Here is a 17,715-nt window from a genome sequence, read left to right on the forward strand (position 1 = left end):
AAAAAAAAAAAAAAAAATACAATTAAAATGGAGTCATCCTGATATATATACTTCTAAGAAACTGCTAGGAAGATTTGTGATTTGTTTGGAGGCAGCAGACTATTGACATCAAAGCTATAGTGATAATTGTTAAAACATTATAAGTTGTCCTGATATATTGCAGAAGCAAACAACAAAAAAATCCTGTCTAGTTTCAGGGTGCTCTTCAGGAGAGAGGATTCTCCAGGACAGTGGTAAAACAGCTGAAGAATCCTAAGAATAAGAATACGTTCCAAGAACTGTGCTGAGGATATGACATGGTAGTCTTCTTGGGACATTTCAGTTGAATAGAAGGATATCAGCTAAATACACAAAGTTGTTTGTTGTTCAGAGTTGAAGCGTAGTTTCTCGTCTCACAGAATGTGTGTGCAGTTTGGTTTCTACACTTCATGTTCAGTTGTTAGCATAAATGAGCGGACATTTGAAAAAAAAAAAAAAAGCATTCAAGTTGCTCAGGTTTCTTACAGCATCAGTTAGCCACTTGAATCATAACGTGTTTTCCAAGAGCAGTGACAGCTGGAGTCATCTAGTGTAAGGGTTGTGAGTCCCACCCACAGTGCAAGGGGAAACAAACTGTCAGAGCGCGCAGCTGTGTGCTTTATTTAAATGAAGCAAATACCATATTGGCTACATCGTGTTTTTCAGTCTCTCCTTGGAAATAAGCAGATGGGAATCTTGTGCTATTCTGATGTGGGTAGTAACAACTCTGCAAGTGCTTCATTGCGTTTTATTCGTGTAAGCAGCAACATCAGTTTTTTCGTTGCGTATGAAAGAATTAACGTTGACAATTCCTACTGCTGCTTTGATCATCTTACTAGTAAGTGCAGTGTGCAGGCTGTCAAGAACGTTTAAGAGGATTTGTCAATTTTAAAGTCCTTCATATTTTGACAGGTGCAAGTAGCTTATGCTTTTCCTCAGTTCTCCACTGTGTTAGGCTATCCACTTCATAGCTGCCTGGATGTTTTTCAGTGCATTTAGTTGTCTTGATATGTTGACATTTTCTGTAGATACAATAATTGGGAAATATTTTAATCTTACCACTTGATTTTCTTCTGGTTAGTGATTGACTGAATACAGTCCTGAATGTGGCTATTTTTCTTTTTTCCTCTGATGAAACAAAAAGGTTACTGAATTTTACTCATTTTTTAGAGATTTTTTTTTTTCTTCTGGACATTTTGTCATTTTGCAAGGATTGATGAGGGAGCTATTTTTGCACTCAAAGTCAGATCTATACTGCTGACTTCTTGTGGGTTTTTGCACATGTGTTTTAGATAGAATATGTGGACTCTTGTTTTGCAATAATGTGATGTTGATAAGCTTTGACATCTCCAAAACAAGTTTAGCAAATTTTGCAGGCATTTTCCTCACCTGTGTTGTGCAAATAAATAGCTGAAAGAGGTTCCTTTGATAGGAAGACTCTGAAGTGATGTTTTTTCCACCTGGCAAAGCAACTGGTTGTACTTCAGGGGTATTGCCTGCAGAATAGTTTGAAAGCTGGACTGTGATTGATATATGATCTCAGGAAATCTCATGCTTATGAGGAAAACCTTTTTGGAAGTCCTCGCTTAGACCAACAGTATTAACTGATTCTGGCAGTGTGATACACTTAGTGCTCTGTTGAAATGGAGAGGTGGACCATTATAAATGTAACAATTTGAATGTGAAGATTGCATAGGCATGAAATTTGGTGAAGCTGTGAGCCACAAAAAAGTGCATGCAGCCTGGGCAAGTCCCCTCCCAAGTAAGAGCAATTCAACTCTCTTTTGTATTGGCAAGGGTGTTGCTTTCCTACTTTGTACCTTTCATCAGGAGAAAGAGCTAGACTCAAAACACTGCGTGTGCTGTTGTAGGACCAAGAAATGGCAAGGGCTGAGTCTTACTTGCACTTGGAATGACTTCAAGCCAGATCATTTATCTGAGGGCAGGCTGCAGGAAGTTCCCAAGCTGTATGTAGGATCCTAGCCGCATCACAGGCTGGTAACTTTGAAGGAATTGAGGAAACTCTGTGATGACTGATTTTGGTACTTAGTTGCTGTGATGTTTCTTCGCTCTGGAAGCTCAGACAAAGAGCAGTAGCCTGTTAATAGCTGTGCAGGCTGTAAGTGAAAATAGGAGTCGATTTCCGTGGTTTGAGGATGGAGGTCGCAGATGCAAACAACTGTTAAGGACAAAAATCTGAAGAGCAAGATGTCTTTCTTAGTTTTGCTTTATGGTGGTAGTTTAAAAGAGGTGGAACCTGAGCCTTTGTAGCTAGCTGTTCATTTTTAAAATTAATTCTGAATCACGGTTGATTTAAGTATTGGAGGCTTTCCTTATTTAAGATAGAAGCTGTGATTATCGAACACAGCCACCTCAGACTTCTTTCATCTGGAATGGCAAATTCCTGCAGATTTTCTCAGCTGACAATCTTATTGCAGTGTTTGGAGATTCTGATGACTTGTTCTGTTTCCGCTTGACTCTGCTTTAGTGAATTCACTGAAATATTTGGCTACAAAGATGATTTTTAAAATACATCAGCTCATTAAATGAATCGATGCATGAACTCGCTGATGAATGTAGATTGAAAATGAATGAATGACTGTAGATAGAGAAACCATAGAAAAGTTGACATATGAAGTAGTCCAACAGCACATTGTACCAACCCTTGGCAGTATAGTCGAGGCAGACACCCAAACAAGTTATTCTGATTTGATACTTTATTGTGGGTCAGTAGGAGCTCATGCTAAATTCTGTGACGGAAGTCCTTATCCAGCAGTTGTTAGTGAACGATTTTTCTATTGACTTCATTACAGACCATGTTCTGATCTTTGCTTTTAGACCTTAGCAAAATAATGGGATTGTCCTGAAGTAAATCCTGTATTAGTTGGTTTTGATGTCAAACCAAGGATTTCTATGGGTGCTGTTTGCTGTGTATATACAAGATCATTTTGAAAACTGCTAGCTTATCCTTCAGTAGTGCTGTGTGTTGATTTCAAACTGAAACCTGTTCCTTCTGTCAGATAAAATGTTCTCGTTGCTGCTGAATCTCAGAGAATGAGCTGTATTACATGAAGAACATTCTTAGAAGAAGGAAAGTTGGGACAGCATTGCTAGGACAGCTGGGACAATGTTTCCTGTTGGTGAATTTGTTCATTGCTTCACACTGGAGAGGTTCTTTACTATCAGATGATGTTAGAGCCTCGCATTTCAGAACGAGCAAAATGGTTAATTTAGTCTTCTCAAAAGCAAACATTTTTCAGCACTTCGAAGTGCTGTTAACTGCTGTAGCGTGGCACAAATCTGAAATACTGCAGGAGCAAGTATTGCCATTGGTATAAGGATTGTTCTCCAAACAATTGGAAGAATTGGAATCACTAAAAATTATCTCTAACCTCAAGAGACAGGAAAATCAACATAAAGGCCATTTGTTAGCTTGTTAACATGCTTGCATTGTAAGCATGGTCATGAAAGAAAAGAAAATCCAAAATGGAGTAATGCAGAGAGAGTTATACTTGTAATGAAACCATTAGACTTTTTGATTTGGATTTGAATAAAGCATCCCTTATGTAGTACAGATTTTATAAAGCAGAGATTTTAGTTCTTAGTCATCGGAGTTAACAAGGAGAACAAAATTATTTTTGAGAGTATCGGTGGTTTTGAGAGAGATCTTAAAATTTGTGTTTAACAGTACTAGTAAAATCTTTGAATAGTAATAAACATGACACTGTAATGCCACACATCTTAGAGTTTGTAGTCCACTTTGTATTCTGTAGTTGTAGAAATTATAAAAATGTGAACTGATGTTGCCATGGCTCTGGAAGATGATGTGATGAGGGACTTTTTAAAATGTCTGAAGGAAATAACGTGGAGAAAATGTAGAAAGAATACGTGTAGGAAGAAAAAGAAACCTTAGTAGTAGTCACCAGTAAGTAACGTTAAAAAATCTGCAGAAAGAGAAATCTGGGGGCAGTTAACTTAAAGTAGATGCTCAACAGAAATATTTGGGAGGAGTCTGGTGTTAGACCTCAAAGTAAAGGGTAAAAGTAAAAAAGTAAAAGGTCCTCTTGGTGCTCTTCCTACTTTGGTGCTTATATTACAGAATACTGGTTACAGACAGCGAATTGGTGAGGAAGCCCAATTCCCTCTTAAGGCTCCAAAAGTACACTGAATAGGAAAAACACGGTTGCTTAGAAATAAGGTATGGTGGTTGGGTTTTTTTGGATTGTATTTGCTTTGTATGAGCAGTGTTGTTAGGGAAGCATGTTGGTAACATGCCAGATACATACCAGAGCTGGCTGGTGGAAAGGGAAAGCTCCTGTCCTTTCTGAGGCTGTAATGTGCTGGAATCATCCCAGTGAGTTAGAAGAAATACAGGATGACAGAGAAGCTAAGGAGGTTGTAAGGTACTGATTGACTGCTTATAATGAAGTACAGCTAATCAGTTCTCATGTTGAACACTGGAGGGAAGTGTCCCTCTGAGAAATAATCCACCAAGGTAACAGTGAGCCTTCAGTTATTTGTAACTGGAATATTTTGGACTGACAAGAAAATTAAAATCACTCCTTTGCAGACAAGTCATCTGCAAAATAATCCGACCTGGTCTGGAGACAGTGCAGAGGAAACAACAGATTATGTTAAGGGAATGTACTGTCACGTTTCACATTTGTCATCTTCTAGAGTATTACTGTCTTCACAGCTAGATTCTGCAAGTATTGATTCATCTTCAGAGGTACTCAAAGACACAAAGAAATCAACAGGCAGTTATTATAGAACAGTCTGAGAACTGCTTTGAAAATGGCACTCAAACGAATCAGCGGATTTGATGCATCCCTGAAAGAGAATTTACTGTCCAAAGTTGATAAGACCTCTTTAGAAGTGCTGGTGTCCCAAAGAAAAGCCTGTCCTATCACATTTATGTACAACAGGACACCTGAAGCACTGCTGAACAGTAAGTCTGAACAATATACAGGAGATGCTCCAAAAGTAATGCCTCCTGTTTTTATGATGTTGGTCCATGGCATCAGAGGCAAATGTTGGTAGTAGAGCAGTAGGGGTGGATCCTTCCCATCAGCATCTCATTGCATGTTGCTGCTGTGTGACTGATGGCAGCAGAGGAGCACTCTGAGACAGTGGTGTCTGAATGCAGGAGTGTGGGTAAAACAGAAGTGTGTAGCTTAATTCCTTCATATGGAAAAAATGGCACCCACTGACATTCATCCATACTTAGTGAATATTTATGGAGACCAACTAAAAAAAAAGAGTGATTTGTAGCTGAGAATGTGCTCTGTCAATTAGTGTTATTGTACTCTTTCAATCTGTTGTCATTTCTGTGAAAATAAATAGGAGGCATTACTTTTGGAGCAACCCACATAAAAGGTGAGTTATAAAAAGTAGATTATACTGATCTGTACATAGCACAGTAGATGTATGCTTATGTAGGATGAACTTTTCTTTTTCTATTGACTTAACTACAGTAACATTAGTATAGTTAATCCTGAACTCTGTAACTTCCTGCACTCAGCCAGGCAGTGCACAGCTAGTGTAACTGCACATCTCAAGCAGACAGTAATCACTCCAATATACACTCAAGGTCTGTTTTGAGTGTGCTCTTTTAAAGCATTTTCTATTTTTGTTCCATTTGATTTCTGTATGTATCTTTCTGTTTGTTTTTCAACGACAGTGAGTGTTCTGGGCTGGTGGATGAGAAGAAGAAAAAAAAAAAAAGACAAATTTACAGGCTGCAGAACCTGTAGCTGAAGGGTGGGGTTGTTTTTTTGTTATTTTTCAGTAAGTCCTTGCATTTAGCTATAAATATTCTTCAGTCTGGGTTTTCCTGTCACGGGAACTGTCCTAAACCATGCTTGATCCCATGCAGTTCTAGAGTGGAAGAAGAAAGGAAAGTAACAGTTTGCACAGCATGATTTCAGTTTGGTGGAGATACTTTTTCTTATCACCACAAGTGAAAATGAGAAGGGGCAGTTAGTTAGTGCTGTGCCACGCTGTGTTGCGGGGGGAATCTGAGAGCACTGTAGCCATATTGGTGAAATTATCCCACCTCTCCAGTTCAGTTGCCATGAGGAAGAGCTATCAGCAAAGATAGAGCAATGTGCCAACCTATCTGGTTGTTCTCCAGGCTTAGCTTCATTAACACAGTACTACAACGTGTCCTTAGTGCTGCTCAATGGCACCTACTCTGTGTATTTTTTAAGAAGAATACCTGCCATATTCTTGTTATTAAAACCTAGTTTTGCATGCAATTATTGGAACTTGCCAGGGTAGGATGGCACTGATGCCGTTTTATCATCGTGCACAGGATTAGCTTTAATAAACGTTTAAAGTATTCATTGGCGTTCAGAGATGGAAGGCCCAGGCAGAGCCATTCTGACCCTGGTTGCACTTTAGTATATGGCTGGGCACAGCATCGCACAGGCAACTTTCTCTTCATACTGTGTTGTGTTTTTTCAACTAGTTACAAGCAGCAGGAATGCTGGAAGAGCCCCCTTGGTTTCCATAGCTGTGTTAGTTCAGAATGGTGCCCTGCAGGACGTTATGCAAAAAGGTCTAAATTTTACTGAGCAATGTCTAAATTTAGATTTTGTTCAAAGCTATTTCGTCTCTCTTTCGAATTTTGACATATAATCTTCCTGTTAATTTAAGAGTTGCTCTGGCAAAGATGTTTACCCCATGAATTTGCACAGCTGTAAGGAGAGGCAGCCTTACTGAGCTACTTTGCAAATGCCTGTACTGTTCTCTGTTGTCTTTTTTTTTTTTTTTTTTTTTTTTTAATGATAATGTTATCTGCTTTTTAACTTTTCTTCTTTATTCTTTTATTTGCAGTGATGTGGTTGCATGACCTGCAGCATTATTATAACAGGGACTGTGCAGTGCATTACTTGCTTTTCTGTCCAGACTGCATAACCAAAACTTAACCAGTTCTACACTTACGGGCATCTGATTTCAAAGGGAGATCTACTTGCAGAGAAGCTTGCCATCCTGGGGAGTGGCTTTCCCATTTTCCGCTTCCATTTACTCTTTCTCTTCACAAAAAGTCTCCTATGGGGCTAAAAGAGCAGAAATCCAGTATTCAGAACTCTACAGGAGGCGTTCTGCAAACTGACAGAGCACTGTCCGCTCTACATTTACTTCTGTCTGTCCATTTAATTCTGATCGATTAACAGCATTAACACACAGACTTCCTGCAACATTTGCATATTCTGAACTAGAAAAATCTAGTCTTAACGAGTTCTTAAAAATGCCTTTTGGTGACTCTTAAAACTTCAAAGCACCTGCACCCTTAAAGGATATACCTTGAATCTTTAAATAAATTAAAAATGAAGTCAAGGAGGTGTGTTGCTAGGAGGAGCGGCTGCCTGGCCAGCCCATCTTTCTTAGGAAGCCGAGCAAGGTTCTGCAGATAAACTCTGGGACAGGCAAACGACTGTGCAGTCCTTTGTTCACAGACACTGCCTGCTTCCTTACTATGTACATACACAGTAGATTATGGCTGTTGTATTTTTCTCTATATATTTTAGCTGTGTCGTCTCTTTCTTTCAGGAACTTTTTCCTTCCACTCTGTGTACAATTGTTAAACAATCCAAGGAAAGTACGCGAATGGGGATAAACGTGAAAGCTGGCCACACTTTCAGTATTATGCAGATTGTCCTTGACAGTTTATAATTTGGGTTGTTTATATTTTCCCTGTACTATTTCTTTTTTCTCTCATTATTGCAGTCTTAGCTATTTCATTTCCAGTTGCACTAGTTTGGCTGTTTCTTTGTATTACGAAGTTTAGCTATAAGATTTTTGCAATATTTAGACAGTATAGCTCAAAATGCTTCGTGCTGCCTTTATTAATTTTTAAAAGCTGCTTATTTAATATTTTTAAATATCTGCACATTTGTACTACTGTATCTTTGTTCCGTGCTGGATGCCCAGTACTGGCAAGATCCAGAAGGCAAGGGAGTACTGTTGTGGTGTAAGTTAGGGTGTTTGTTGTGTAGCAGTTAGCATGTAACAGGTCAGAGGAGGCCATAGGGCCCTCCACAACATCCGAAAGGAATCCGAACGAAGAAAACCATAAGTTTGTTCGGTTGAAGTCCAGTTCTTGAGAAACCCCATTCTTGCTCACTTGGATCTTAATCCTGCAAAAATATATGCATGAGCTTACTCCAGGAGTAGTTTTGCTTGTTGTTCAGGCAGTAGTGTATCAGTGAGCCCTGTTTTCCACCAGAGCACCCTATATTGGAGACGCGGTGCGCCCATCGCTCCCTGCAGGCACCTGGGGCCTTGAAAGGCTGCGCCCTCACGTTGGGACACCAGAGGTGCTCAGCCCTCACTGACCCCTGTGCTGGGACACCAGAGGTGCTCGGCCCTCACTGACCCCTGTGCTGGGACACCTGAGGTGCTCGGCCCTCAGGCACTGTGCCTGCTGCAGCAGAGTGCTGGAGAACAGGAGGAGCCCGTCCCTGTGCCACCTCAGCAGGGTAGGGCAGGTTGGGCTGCAGCAGGACCTGCAGGAGTCAGAGGGCCAGTGTGAGGATCCCAGCGAGAAGCGTGTGCTGGGTTCCCTCCTGGACACCGAGCCAGACACCATAGCAGACAGGGAGCCTGCGGCTGACAGCCCGTCGGGACTCCCACATGGGGATATGTCTTTCCGGGTCCACGGGACCTGGGGCAGTGACGTCTGATGTGACCTGCAGGACAGATCAGGGCCGTGACGCATCACACGTTCCTGCAGCAGTGCCAGCGGCACTTCCATCGGACTGAGCCTAGCAGAGCTAAAGGGTTTTCATCTCTCCAGGTCCTAGCCATCGATCCCTCGCTCTGTGTCAGGGCAAGCTTTATAGAAAAACCTCCTTTCTGTTGTGTGTGAGGCATAGTTTGTTTCCCATTGCCAGCACGGCTTCAGCTGGGAGCACCCTTCTCCAGGCCGAGCTGGGTGCGGGCCCGGGGTGGCCCTGTACAGGGTGTGCGGGGATAGCTGTTTGTCACACCTGCCTGCAAGGGCATCCCAAGCTGAAGCTGAGCTGTACCTCATTTCTCCATGTGGTCTGTGCAGTTAGAAACTACATATCAGTTGTTCTTGAGCCTGAAGACATTTATATGTAATTGTGTTTAGCTTGACAAAGCGTGTTTGAGTTCACTGAAGCGGCGGCAAAGTGCCACGTCTCTGCGTGACCTCCAGCATGTCTCTGGTGTACTAACTTCATTTATGCTGCGTAGAAACTCTTCTACTTCCTTCATAGCAGCTTGTTTGACAGTCCCAAATTAAGTGTTGACCAATTATCAAAGTAACTGTTTGTGAAGTTGACAGTGATATATTTTCTGTAAAGTATTGGATTTATAGAGTGTCAAAACATAAATTTCCCATTTCCGTTCATCTATGAGTTGTGTAACTACCAGATTGTCATGGTAGCAGTATTAATATACAAATCTGTACATAGACAAAAAAATACTCGGTAATGGTCATTAGAATCAAAAGGTTTAATATTTTTTCCCAGTCAAATACACTAATGCTTCCAAGGGTACAGAAGAGTGTACAGTTGTTAAACAAGTTGTAAATAAAGGCTTATATAAAACAAAAGTGCTTGTTTTGCCTTTCTTTGGTACTGAATTACTGAAACTGACACAACACACGGTTCCTGATCAAGTTTTCAGTTGGAGCCTGAAGTGCCGTTTGCAGTAAGCGATGATGGGTGCTGGTAGCAGCCTTTATACTCAGTCACTGCTTAGCACAGACCTCGGCAGAGTGGGAAGAATGCGGATAATTTGAGCCTTGCCTTTGAAGAACACTTACAATCAGCCACTGCAGAACAAACTACCTGCATGCTTTGCTTCTGGAAAGACCAAGGCTGACCTGTGGAAGTAACAGAACTTAGTCTTGCTAATGGAAGTTTAGCTCTAGAGGTAACAAAGCATGAAAAAATCGTTCTGCTGATATGGATGGGAACAATTATCCTTCCTTTCTGCATTAATAAGTGGCTTTGCTCTTCAGGGTGGGAGGGCTGAAGAGGAGGGATCAGGCAGGCGGTGTTAGATGTGAGCGAATATTGCTTATGAGAAGACAACAGCTAGTGAGCGAGATGGGGCCCGTATGCGTGTCATGTGTGATACTGGGGTGTGCAGAGACCCTGAAGCCTCCTGCAACAGCAACAAGCTGGTCCTTGCACTGCAGCAACGGAGAAACACCCCTGGTGAGGGTAGGGGCAATGGATGAAGGGCTAGCCACAGGGAAGAGGAGACAGGCCCCCACAGTGGAGTCCAGCTCTCCTGAGCCTCGAGCAGTGTGAGCTGGAGGCAGAGAGCTGTCAGAGTCTCATCGTGGGCTGGGCTGTCAGCAGAGATGCTGTGTGTGGCCACTGTAGGGCTCCTTGGGGATGTAAAGGTCAAAGGCAGCCTTGGTTGTAGTGATCATGAAGTGGTGGAGTTCATGATCCTTTAGGGGGTGAGGAGAGTGCACAGAAAGCTCGTAGCCCAGGACCTGGCTTTTCAAGGAGTTTCTTGGTAAAGTGATGTGCGATGAAGCCTTGGAGGAATGAGAGGAACAATAGTGTTCATCAGTAATCAAGGTCATCTCCTCTAAGAGCACTGCATCCCCAGGAGAAGGGAAAAATGCCAGGTCTGCATGGATAAGCAAGGAGCATGTGGCCAGACTCAGACATAAGAAAGAAGTACCCAGGGGGTGGAAGTAAGGACAGGTAAGATGGGAGGAGCACAGAGCATCCAGGGCTGGAGTTAGGAAAGCTAAAACCCATCTGGAGTTGAATCTAACAAGGGAAGGCAAGAAGAGCTTGTCACAGTACATCTGTTACAGAAGGTAAACTAAGAAAGACATGAGCCCATTGCTGAAGCAGAGCCTTCTCACACAGGGAAACAGTTACTTTCTTCGCCTCAGTCTTTAGCAGCAAGACTGACCCTCAGGAATTCTCGGTCCCAGAGGCCAGTCTGAAGGGCTGGAGCAAGAAAGATGCATCTTTGCTGTAAGAGGATCGGGTCAGTTGAGCAAACTGTACTGTGGGCCCTGATGGGTGTGCCTACAAGTGCTGAGGGAGCAGACGGATGTGACTGCAAAGCCACAGTAGATAATATTTGCTTGATCATGGCACCTGGCTGGGGGTGTAAGACCTTTAGTGAAAGCCCAAGCCAGCAGCTACAGTTTTCTTTTACATTTCTCCTTTTGCATTTCCCCAACAGCCTTTGAGGACAGAACAGTTGGAGTCAGCTGCACATCCTATTTATGTGGGTGAAGCGAGGCTCAGATGGGCCAGGGTAAAGGACAGGAGAGGAAGTGAAACAAAAAAAGTTCTTGATTAAAGCAGATTACAGGAGTTTAAAACACATCCTGATTAGAAGATGGTGGAATTCCAAATTGCCAGTGGACACTCAGCTTGCTGACTTGCTTCCCTTGCACCATCAAATAAGCCTATGTATCTCAGCTGCTATTTTGGTAATGAAAACGTGCCTTCCACCTGCCCCAAACGCACTCATTTGCAGTCTTGCTTGCTCTGGACCAACATCTGGCTGAACTGCTTCCTTGCCAGCAGTGTGAGGAATGCTGTGTGCCACTGCTCAAGGCACAACTCAGCTGATGATGGGCCCAGCAAAGCGCTGTTGCCCAGATGTGAAGCTGCACATTCAAAACCTTTGTAAGCACTTCCACCAGTTTTATAGAATGGTTTGGGCTGGAAGGGGCCCCAGAGATCATCAGGTTCCAGCCCCCCAGCTGCAGGCAGGGTTGCCAACCACTAGATCAGGTACTAGGTCAGGTTGCCCAGGGCACCATCCAACCTGGCCTTAAAAGCCTCCAGGGATGAGGCATCCATCTCTCTGGGCAGCCTGTTGCAGCACCTTGCCATCCTGAGTTAAAACTTCCCTGACATTTAATCTAAATTTTACCTCCTTTAGCTTAAAATCATTCCTCTTTGTCCTATCACTATGAATGCATGTAAAAAAAATTCATTTCCCTCATGTTTATAAATCTCTTTTTAAATGCTGTAATGCTGCAATGAGGTCTCCCCACAACCTTCTCCAGGCTGGACAAGACCAGCTCCGTCAACCTGTCTTCAGAGGGGAGGCTGCAGCCCTCTGAACATCTTCATGGCCTTCTTTGCACCGTCTTCGAGAGCTCCTTATCTTTCTCATACCTGGATGAAGTACTCCAAGTGGGGCCTCACAAAGGCAGGGAGGGACAATCCCCTCCCTCTCCCTGCTGCCACCCCTCTGCTGATGCAGCCCAGGACACTGTTGGCCTTCTGGTCTGCAAGCACACACTGCTGGCTGATGTCAGTTTCAGACTCCCAAGTCCTTGGCAAGGCTGCTCCCAAGGAGCTCCTCCCGTTCGTGCTCATCCCTGGCATTGCCTCAGCCCAAGTGCAGCACCTTGCACTTGGCCTTGTCTAATTACATCTGGGTCCCTCTGGATGGCATCCCTTTCTTCTACTGTGTCATCTGTATAGCTCAGCATGGAGCCATCAGCAAACTGCTGAGGGTGCGCTCAATCCCACGTCATTGATACAAACGCTGAGGCGCACTGGTGCCAAGACAGAGCCCTGGGGAAACCACTCATCACCAGCCTCCACCTGGACATCGAGCTACCGACACAACGCTCTGGCTGCAGCCTTCCAACCAATTCCCCACCCTTCAAACGCATCTCTTTGCCATTTAGAAATAAAGAGTCTGTGAATAATAGTGATGGATGAACACACAGGCTCCACTGAACTCCAAGCGTACTCCTTGGCCTGAGATGGCAGGAGGTGGTTGACTGTTTTCTTTTAACCCACTGGTTATGGGCGTTGCCTAGGCATACCTTAAACTGCTGGTCTCCATCTGCTCTGCTTCTGAGCACAGACAATATTGGTTTACACCCCCTAAGTGGAGTCCAGAAATGATGCTCATGTTAAGAGAGCAGCCACACATGCAGTCAGGGCTCACGCTGATTTTTTCTTATGCAAAGTTGGATCCACCTACCTGTGGGGAGGTTGGGATTGCAGCCCTCTTCATCTGCCACAGTGTGCGAGTTGCTAACTGCATGCACATAAATTGCCCAGCACTTCTACATGACCTCGTATACAGCCACAGTTGACAGTTCAGAAAATTCTGGAGCAAAACTGTGCATAACACATCAATAACAAAGAAAATCAACCGAGCAACAGTCTTGAAAATGCTTTATTGAACCGTGTGTCTTACTGTAATGTGCAGAAGATGTGGTTGTAAAGACTACAGCTTGAAAATCTTTTGAAAATCCTCAACAATCAATCAAAAAAAAAAAAAAAAAAAATCCCTAGTTGGGGTAACCTTAGGGATAACCAGAGGGCTTAGGTGAAGTTCTCCTCCAAACATTTTCTGTTGCAGAGACTAAAAGAAAACAAAGCTAGTACTGCTCTAGGGGGAAACAATCAGGATTTGAGGATTTAAAAAAAAAGAAGATGAACTTGAAGTCAGTATACAGGGTCATTTCTTTTGCTGCAGTTATTTTGGATTAGCATACACGTCACAGTTGTGCTGGGAACACCACCCGGCGTTCATGTCTGTAAGTTTACTCTAATGCTAGCAGTGCTGCAGAGATGGATGGACAGAGAAAGAGAGCGGGGGGAGGTGAAAAAGGCTGGGAAGACATTATGAGATAAGCCTATGGTTTCTTTGTTATTTTTGTTTGTTTTTTTTTTAATATCTGAAGCTGTGTGCACTTCTGTTTTTATAATCTAACTTTACATTTAGAAAAACAGAACAAAACAGAAAAGGAAAGAAAGCCAAAACCAAACACTCTTTCTGTCCCTGCCTTGGGGCTGTTATGGATGCGCAGAACACTGCAGTTTTTGTTTAGACCAGGAAGGCTAGCAGTATAGGCATAGAGGTGGCACAATTCCACTAAAAGGCTTTTAAAACTTTTTTTTTTTTTTTTTTTTTTTTTTAAACACCAGCAAAAGTAACCAAAAGAAACAATAAATAGAAGGTGCTAAAGTTAGCAGTAATAATTTGTTTGCAATATACGAACAATCTGGGGATCCAAATCCTCAAGCTCTCCTGATACTACCAGGTCTCTGCAAACTATGAAGAGAATACATAAATAACTCAAAATATGATCGAGGCTGTGAAAGGCTTTTTAAACTAAGACAACATGTTCCAGGTTAACTTTTTCTTTAAAAAAAAAAAACCAACACAGTGAATATATGAATCATCTACACCTGAATAAAACATGTTTAACAGTAAAAAAATTAACAACCACAGAAAACAAACTTTAAACAAAAGTGAACATCATTTGATTTCAGGGCACACAAAAGCCCTTTGCAGTAGCTTCCAGCAGTGGCCTTATTGTTGTGTCTCCTACGGATGCATAAAATGCAGTTCAACTCCACACTGACGCGACGGCCGACAGGGCAACATAGTGATCACATACAGCAAGATGCCACACCCTGGTCACGACAATACAACCCACTGCAGTTTCCATCCTGTGCAGAACAGCACGTAAGATGTCATTCTGTCACATATTATTCAAAAGCTACTTTGTGGCTACAAGCCACGCTAACCTTTTTGTTAGGTAACCTCTGAATAATGGGAAAGCTTTGGGTTTTATAGTTTTACTTCCTTGTATTTAAATTTTTAAATGACAAGGTCACTAAAACTCATGCACGCTGCAAAAAACGTCATGCAGTAGTTAAGGTAAACCATCCAAGCATTTTTTATTCATTAATATTCATAAATACACACAGCAGCTTCATTAGAGATTTTTCATTTTTTCCTCTTCAGTTTGAATGTGGAGTATTAGGAGAGCCTTTGCATGTCAAGGTACAGGACACAGAGCCTTTTGCTCTGCACCGCAACCTACATTTACCTGCTAGAAGTAAAAATTAGTTAAGTGGAAATGATTATCATATATATCTTTTCTCTCTTTCTTTTTAATGTACACAACGTAACAAGAGTGACAGACCTGAAATTACAATCACCAAAACAAACCCAAGATAGTTGTTGTCCACTTTCATTGGCAAATACAGCACAGAGGACATTGTCTGCAAAGTGGGATGTCATCAAAGAGGAGGTGGAGGAGGCTCGTTTCCTTTATTACTCTCTTTTAAATTTAGGTTTTCTAAAGCAACATCTAAAGGCATAATATCTACACAGCCCATAGCACCAAAATCGGCAATCTCCCCCCTCTCATCCTCATCTGAGGAGGAACTTTCTTCCTGCATCAAAGTGGACAGTAGAAGCTCTTGAACAAACAGGCTGCGGTCCGCCCGTTCGCTCTCCATCGACTGACGCTCCGCTTCCGACATCTTCGGATCGTTCAACCTGTATGGCAGCAGGAAAAGGAGACAGGCAGTTGGTGAGAGCCCGTTTCTGTGACAACACTCCTGACACGTGCGCTCAGAGCCCTGCCCCTCAGGACGCTGTTGCTGGCCCTTCTCACACGCACAGCTCTGCGCACCTCTGGCCAACAACCCCTGCCCACTCACTAAACAGCCTTCACCAGAATGAACCCTCAAGATTCAAAACCATACGCAAGGGTCCCCCATACCTAAGAGAGTCTTTCAGGGAAGGTTGGAATCTCCTACATACCTGTTAGGGGCTGGGTCAATGCCTAGCTGTACACGTGCGACAGAACACATCGCTCTGTGGGTACCACCTATGGATTCCCACCAGGCAGTACAATCCACACAGTCCAAACAAAGCACAGTATGTTAAGAGATCTGATGAGGGATCTGGCAGAAGCCCCCTGCCTGAAGTAGCTTACACAGCTAAAACTCAGAACTAGCCTCCTTTTTAAGGCTTGCAGAAATCCATATTCACATCTGTTTAAATACATTCACCTCTTAAATACATTCCTAGATGCAAAAAAAATATACAACGCAGCTGTGAGTTTGTCTCTCCTTTCTGCAACCTTTAGGGCACTAAAGGCCGTTTCTGCAGCCAGCTTTCCAAAAGCAGAGTAATTCCCATCAGGTCACCTATGAACTGTTACTCTTGGATATTAAATTACTACTAGAAATATGGATGATGTAAGTTCTGACCATTTAAATATGAACACCCAATTACATGTAAATACAAGGGTAAAAGCTTAACACACGTTTCTTATAATCACAGTAACCAAAGTTTCACTGTACTCCGACTCTAGCAGGGCTAAGAAAGAGTGAAATGCTAAGAGACATATGCTGAAGCAGACAGAACAAGTTACCTTGTAAGAAGAAACTGGGAATTCTGGATAGTCTGCTGACTGTTTTCCGTGTTAGATGTGTTGGTTGTTGTTGCAGATTGTGTAACAGTGGTGTTGACATTGATCGTGTTGGTGCGTCTAGTTGCATTGCGTGCAGTCTCCAGTTGTTGTCTCGCTGCTTGTGCATGTTGTCGTTCCAACTGCAGTTGCATCTGCAGCTGCTGTAACTGAGAAGCAGAAGGGCTAGAGGAATTGATCTGTCCTCCTGCAGAACGCCTCACGCCTGATAACTGAGATAAAAGCTCTGCCAGAGAAGAGAAAAGTTTCTGTGATGAAATATCTTAAGTGACTGTTACACAACAGAATGAATACACCCTGAATTCCAGGGCATCAATTCATTTTTTTCCATCAATGGAAATGAAGTAATTCGTTTAGTAAATTAGTAAAAGTAAATTATGTTAGAAAATTCATGAAACTCTTCTAGAAAGTCTCAGTGTTCGATGTTTCAAAGCGTAAGGAAGATGCAGATTTGTTATAACAGGAGAGCCAGTCTACAGAGAATGCCTGGCAAATGATGTCGTCTGCAGCAATTCTCTGAAGCTCCACATCACAGCGTAGTACCTGACTAGGAAAATACTTAATTTTGGCTTTTGTTAGTGATGTTATTTTCTTCTCAATAAACATGCCCCCACAACACAGGTTTTACCATCCAACAACCCAAAGGGAAGATATGTTCTGTAAAAGAAATACCACGCCATCACTTCTAACATTTAGTAAAAGTTATTTTGTTATGAAAACTCATTCAAGATCTGCCTCACGAAACCACTGTCTACTTCTGCCTGAAGATAGGGAAGGCCCGACAATTAAGGAGTACAACCATAAGTATTCCCTTCAGTGGTAGGTTTATAGCAAATACCTGCTCTTTGAAATTAAAACTAGCAGTAAAACACTGCTCAGGGTATCACAGCAGAATCCCTTAGGTGTTTCTTTGCTGTAACAGATGTAAGGGCAGACGTAGGAGGCAATACTGCCAACCTGTAATAGTTTTCCTTCCATTGCACTAATAAAAAACAATTGCTTTTAGGCAAGCTTTCATGGGAGGAATACAGAAAAATGCAGTTATTTTCTATGTCAGAAACTCAGGATAGTCAAGTTTTGCTTTTCATTTTTGTTTCTAAACCTGCACTATCAATTCCACGTCTTTAATTCAATTATAATCACTAGGCAGTATCACAAAGGAGAAAAAGGAGATGTGAAAACGTAGCAGATGCTGTGTGTTTCATTATTTTCAAACAGAAAACCTGCAGTTATCTTCTCAGTTCATCATTTCACTGAAAGAGAAGACATATCAAACTATCAGACAAGAAACAGATCAATTTATCCTCGCTATAAGTTAAGCATAAGTTGATGCTTAATAGCTAGCTGTACTTGGAAGCAGATGAGAGCTTGAGATAAAGGCCTTGGTAAGAGAAGACAACCCCAGCAAACAACTGAACCTTGAAAGCAAAGACACAGCATCAATCAAGAAAAGTTCAGAGGAATACCATTTC

General features: G+C 42.4%; 1 protein-coding gene across 1 annotated transcript in view; it reads right to left on the reverse strand.

Annotated features, from left to right (window-relative positions):
* Positions 1-15,041: 15,041 nt before the first annotated feature.
* Positions 15,042-17,715, reverse strand: part of KCMF1 (potassium channel modulatory factor 1) — a gene marked incomplete at both ends in the record, with an annotated part of 52,180 nt that continues 49,506 nt past the window's right edge. The window contains 2 exons of the mRNA XM_079548236.1: positions 15,042-15,303; positions 16,187-16,469. Coding sequence (XP_079404362.1) covers positions 15,042-15,303; positions 16,187-16,469 — 545 coding nt within the window. The remainder of the gene's footprint in view (positions 15,304-16,186; positions 16,470-17,715) is intronic.

Source organism: Tetrao urogallus (genome assembly GCF_951394365.1).
Source record: "Tetrao urogallus genome assembly, chromosome: Z".
Taxonomy (NCBI): Eukaryota; Metazoa; Chordata; class Aves; order Galliformes; family Phasianidae; genus Tetrao; species Tetrao urogallus.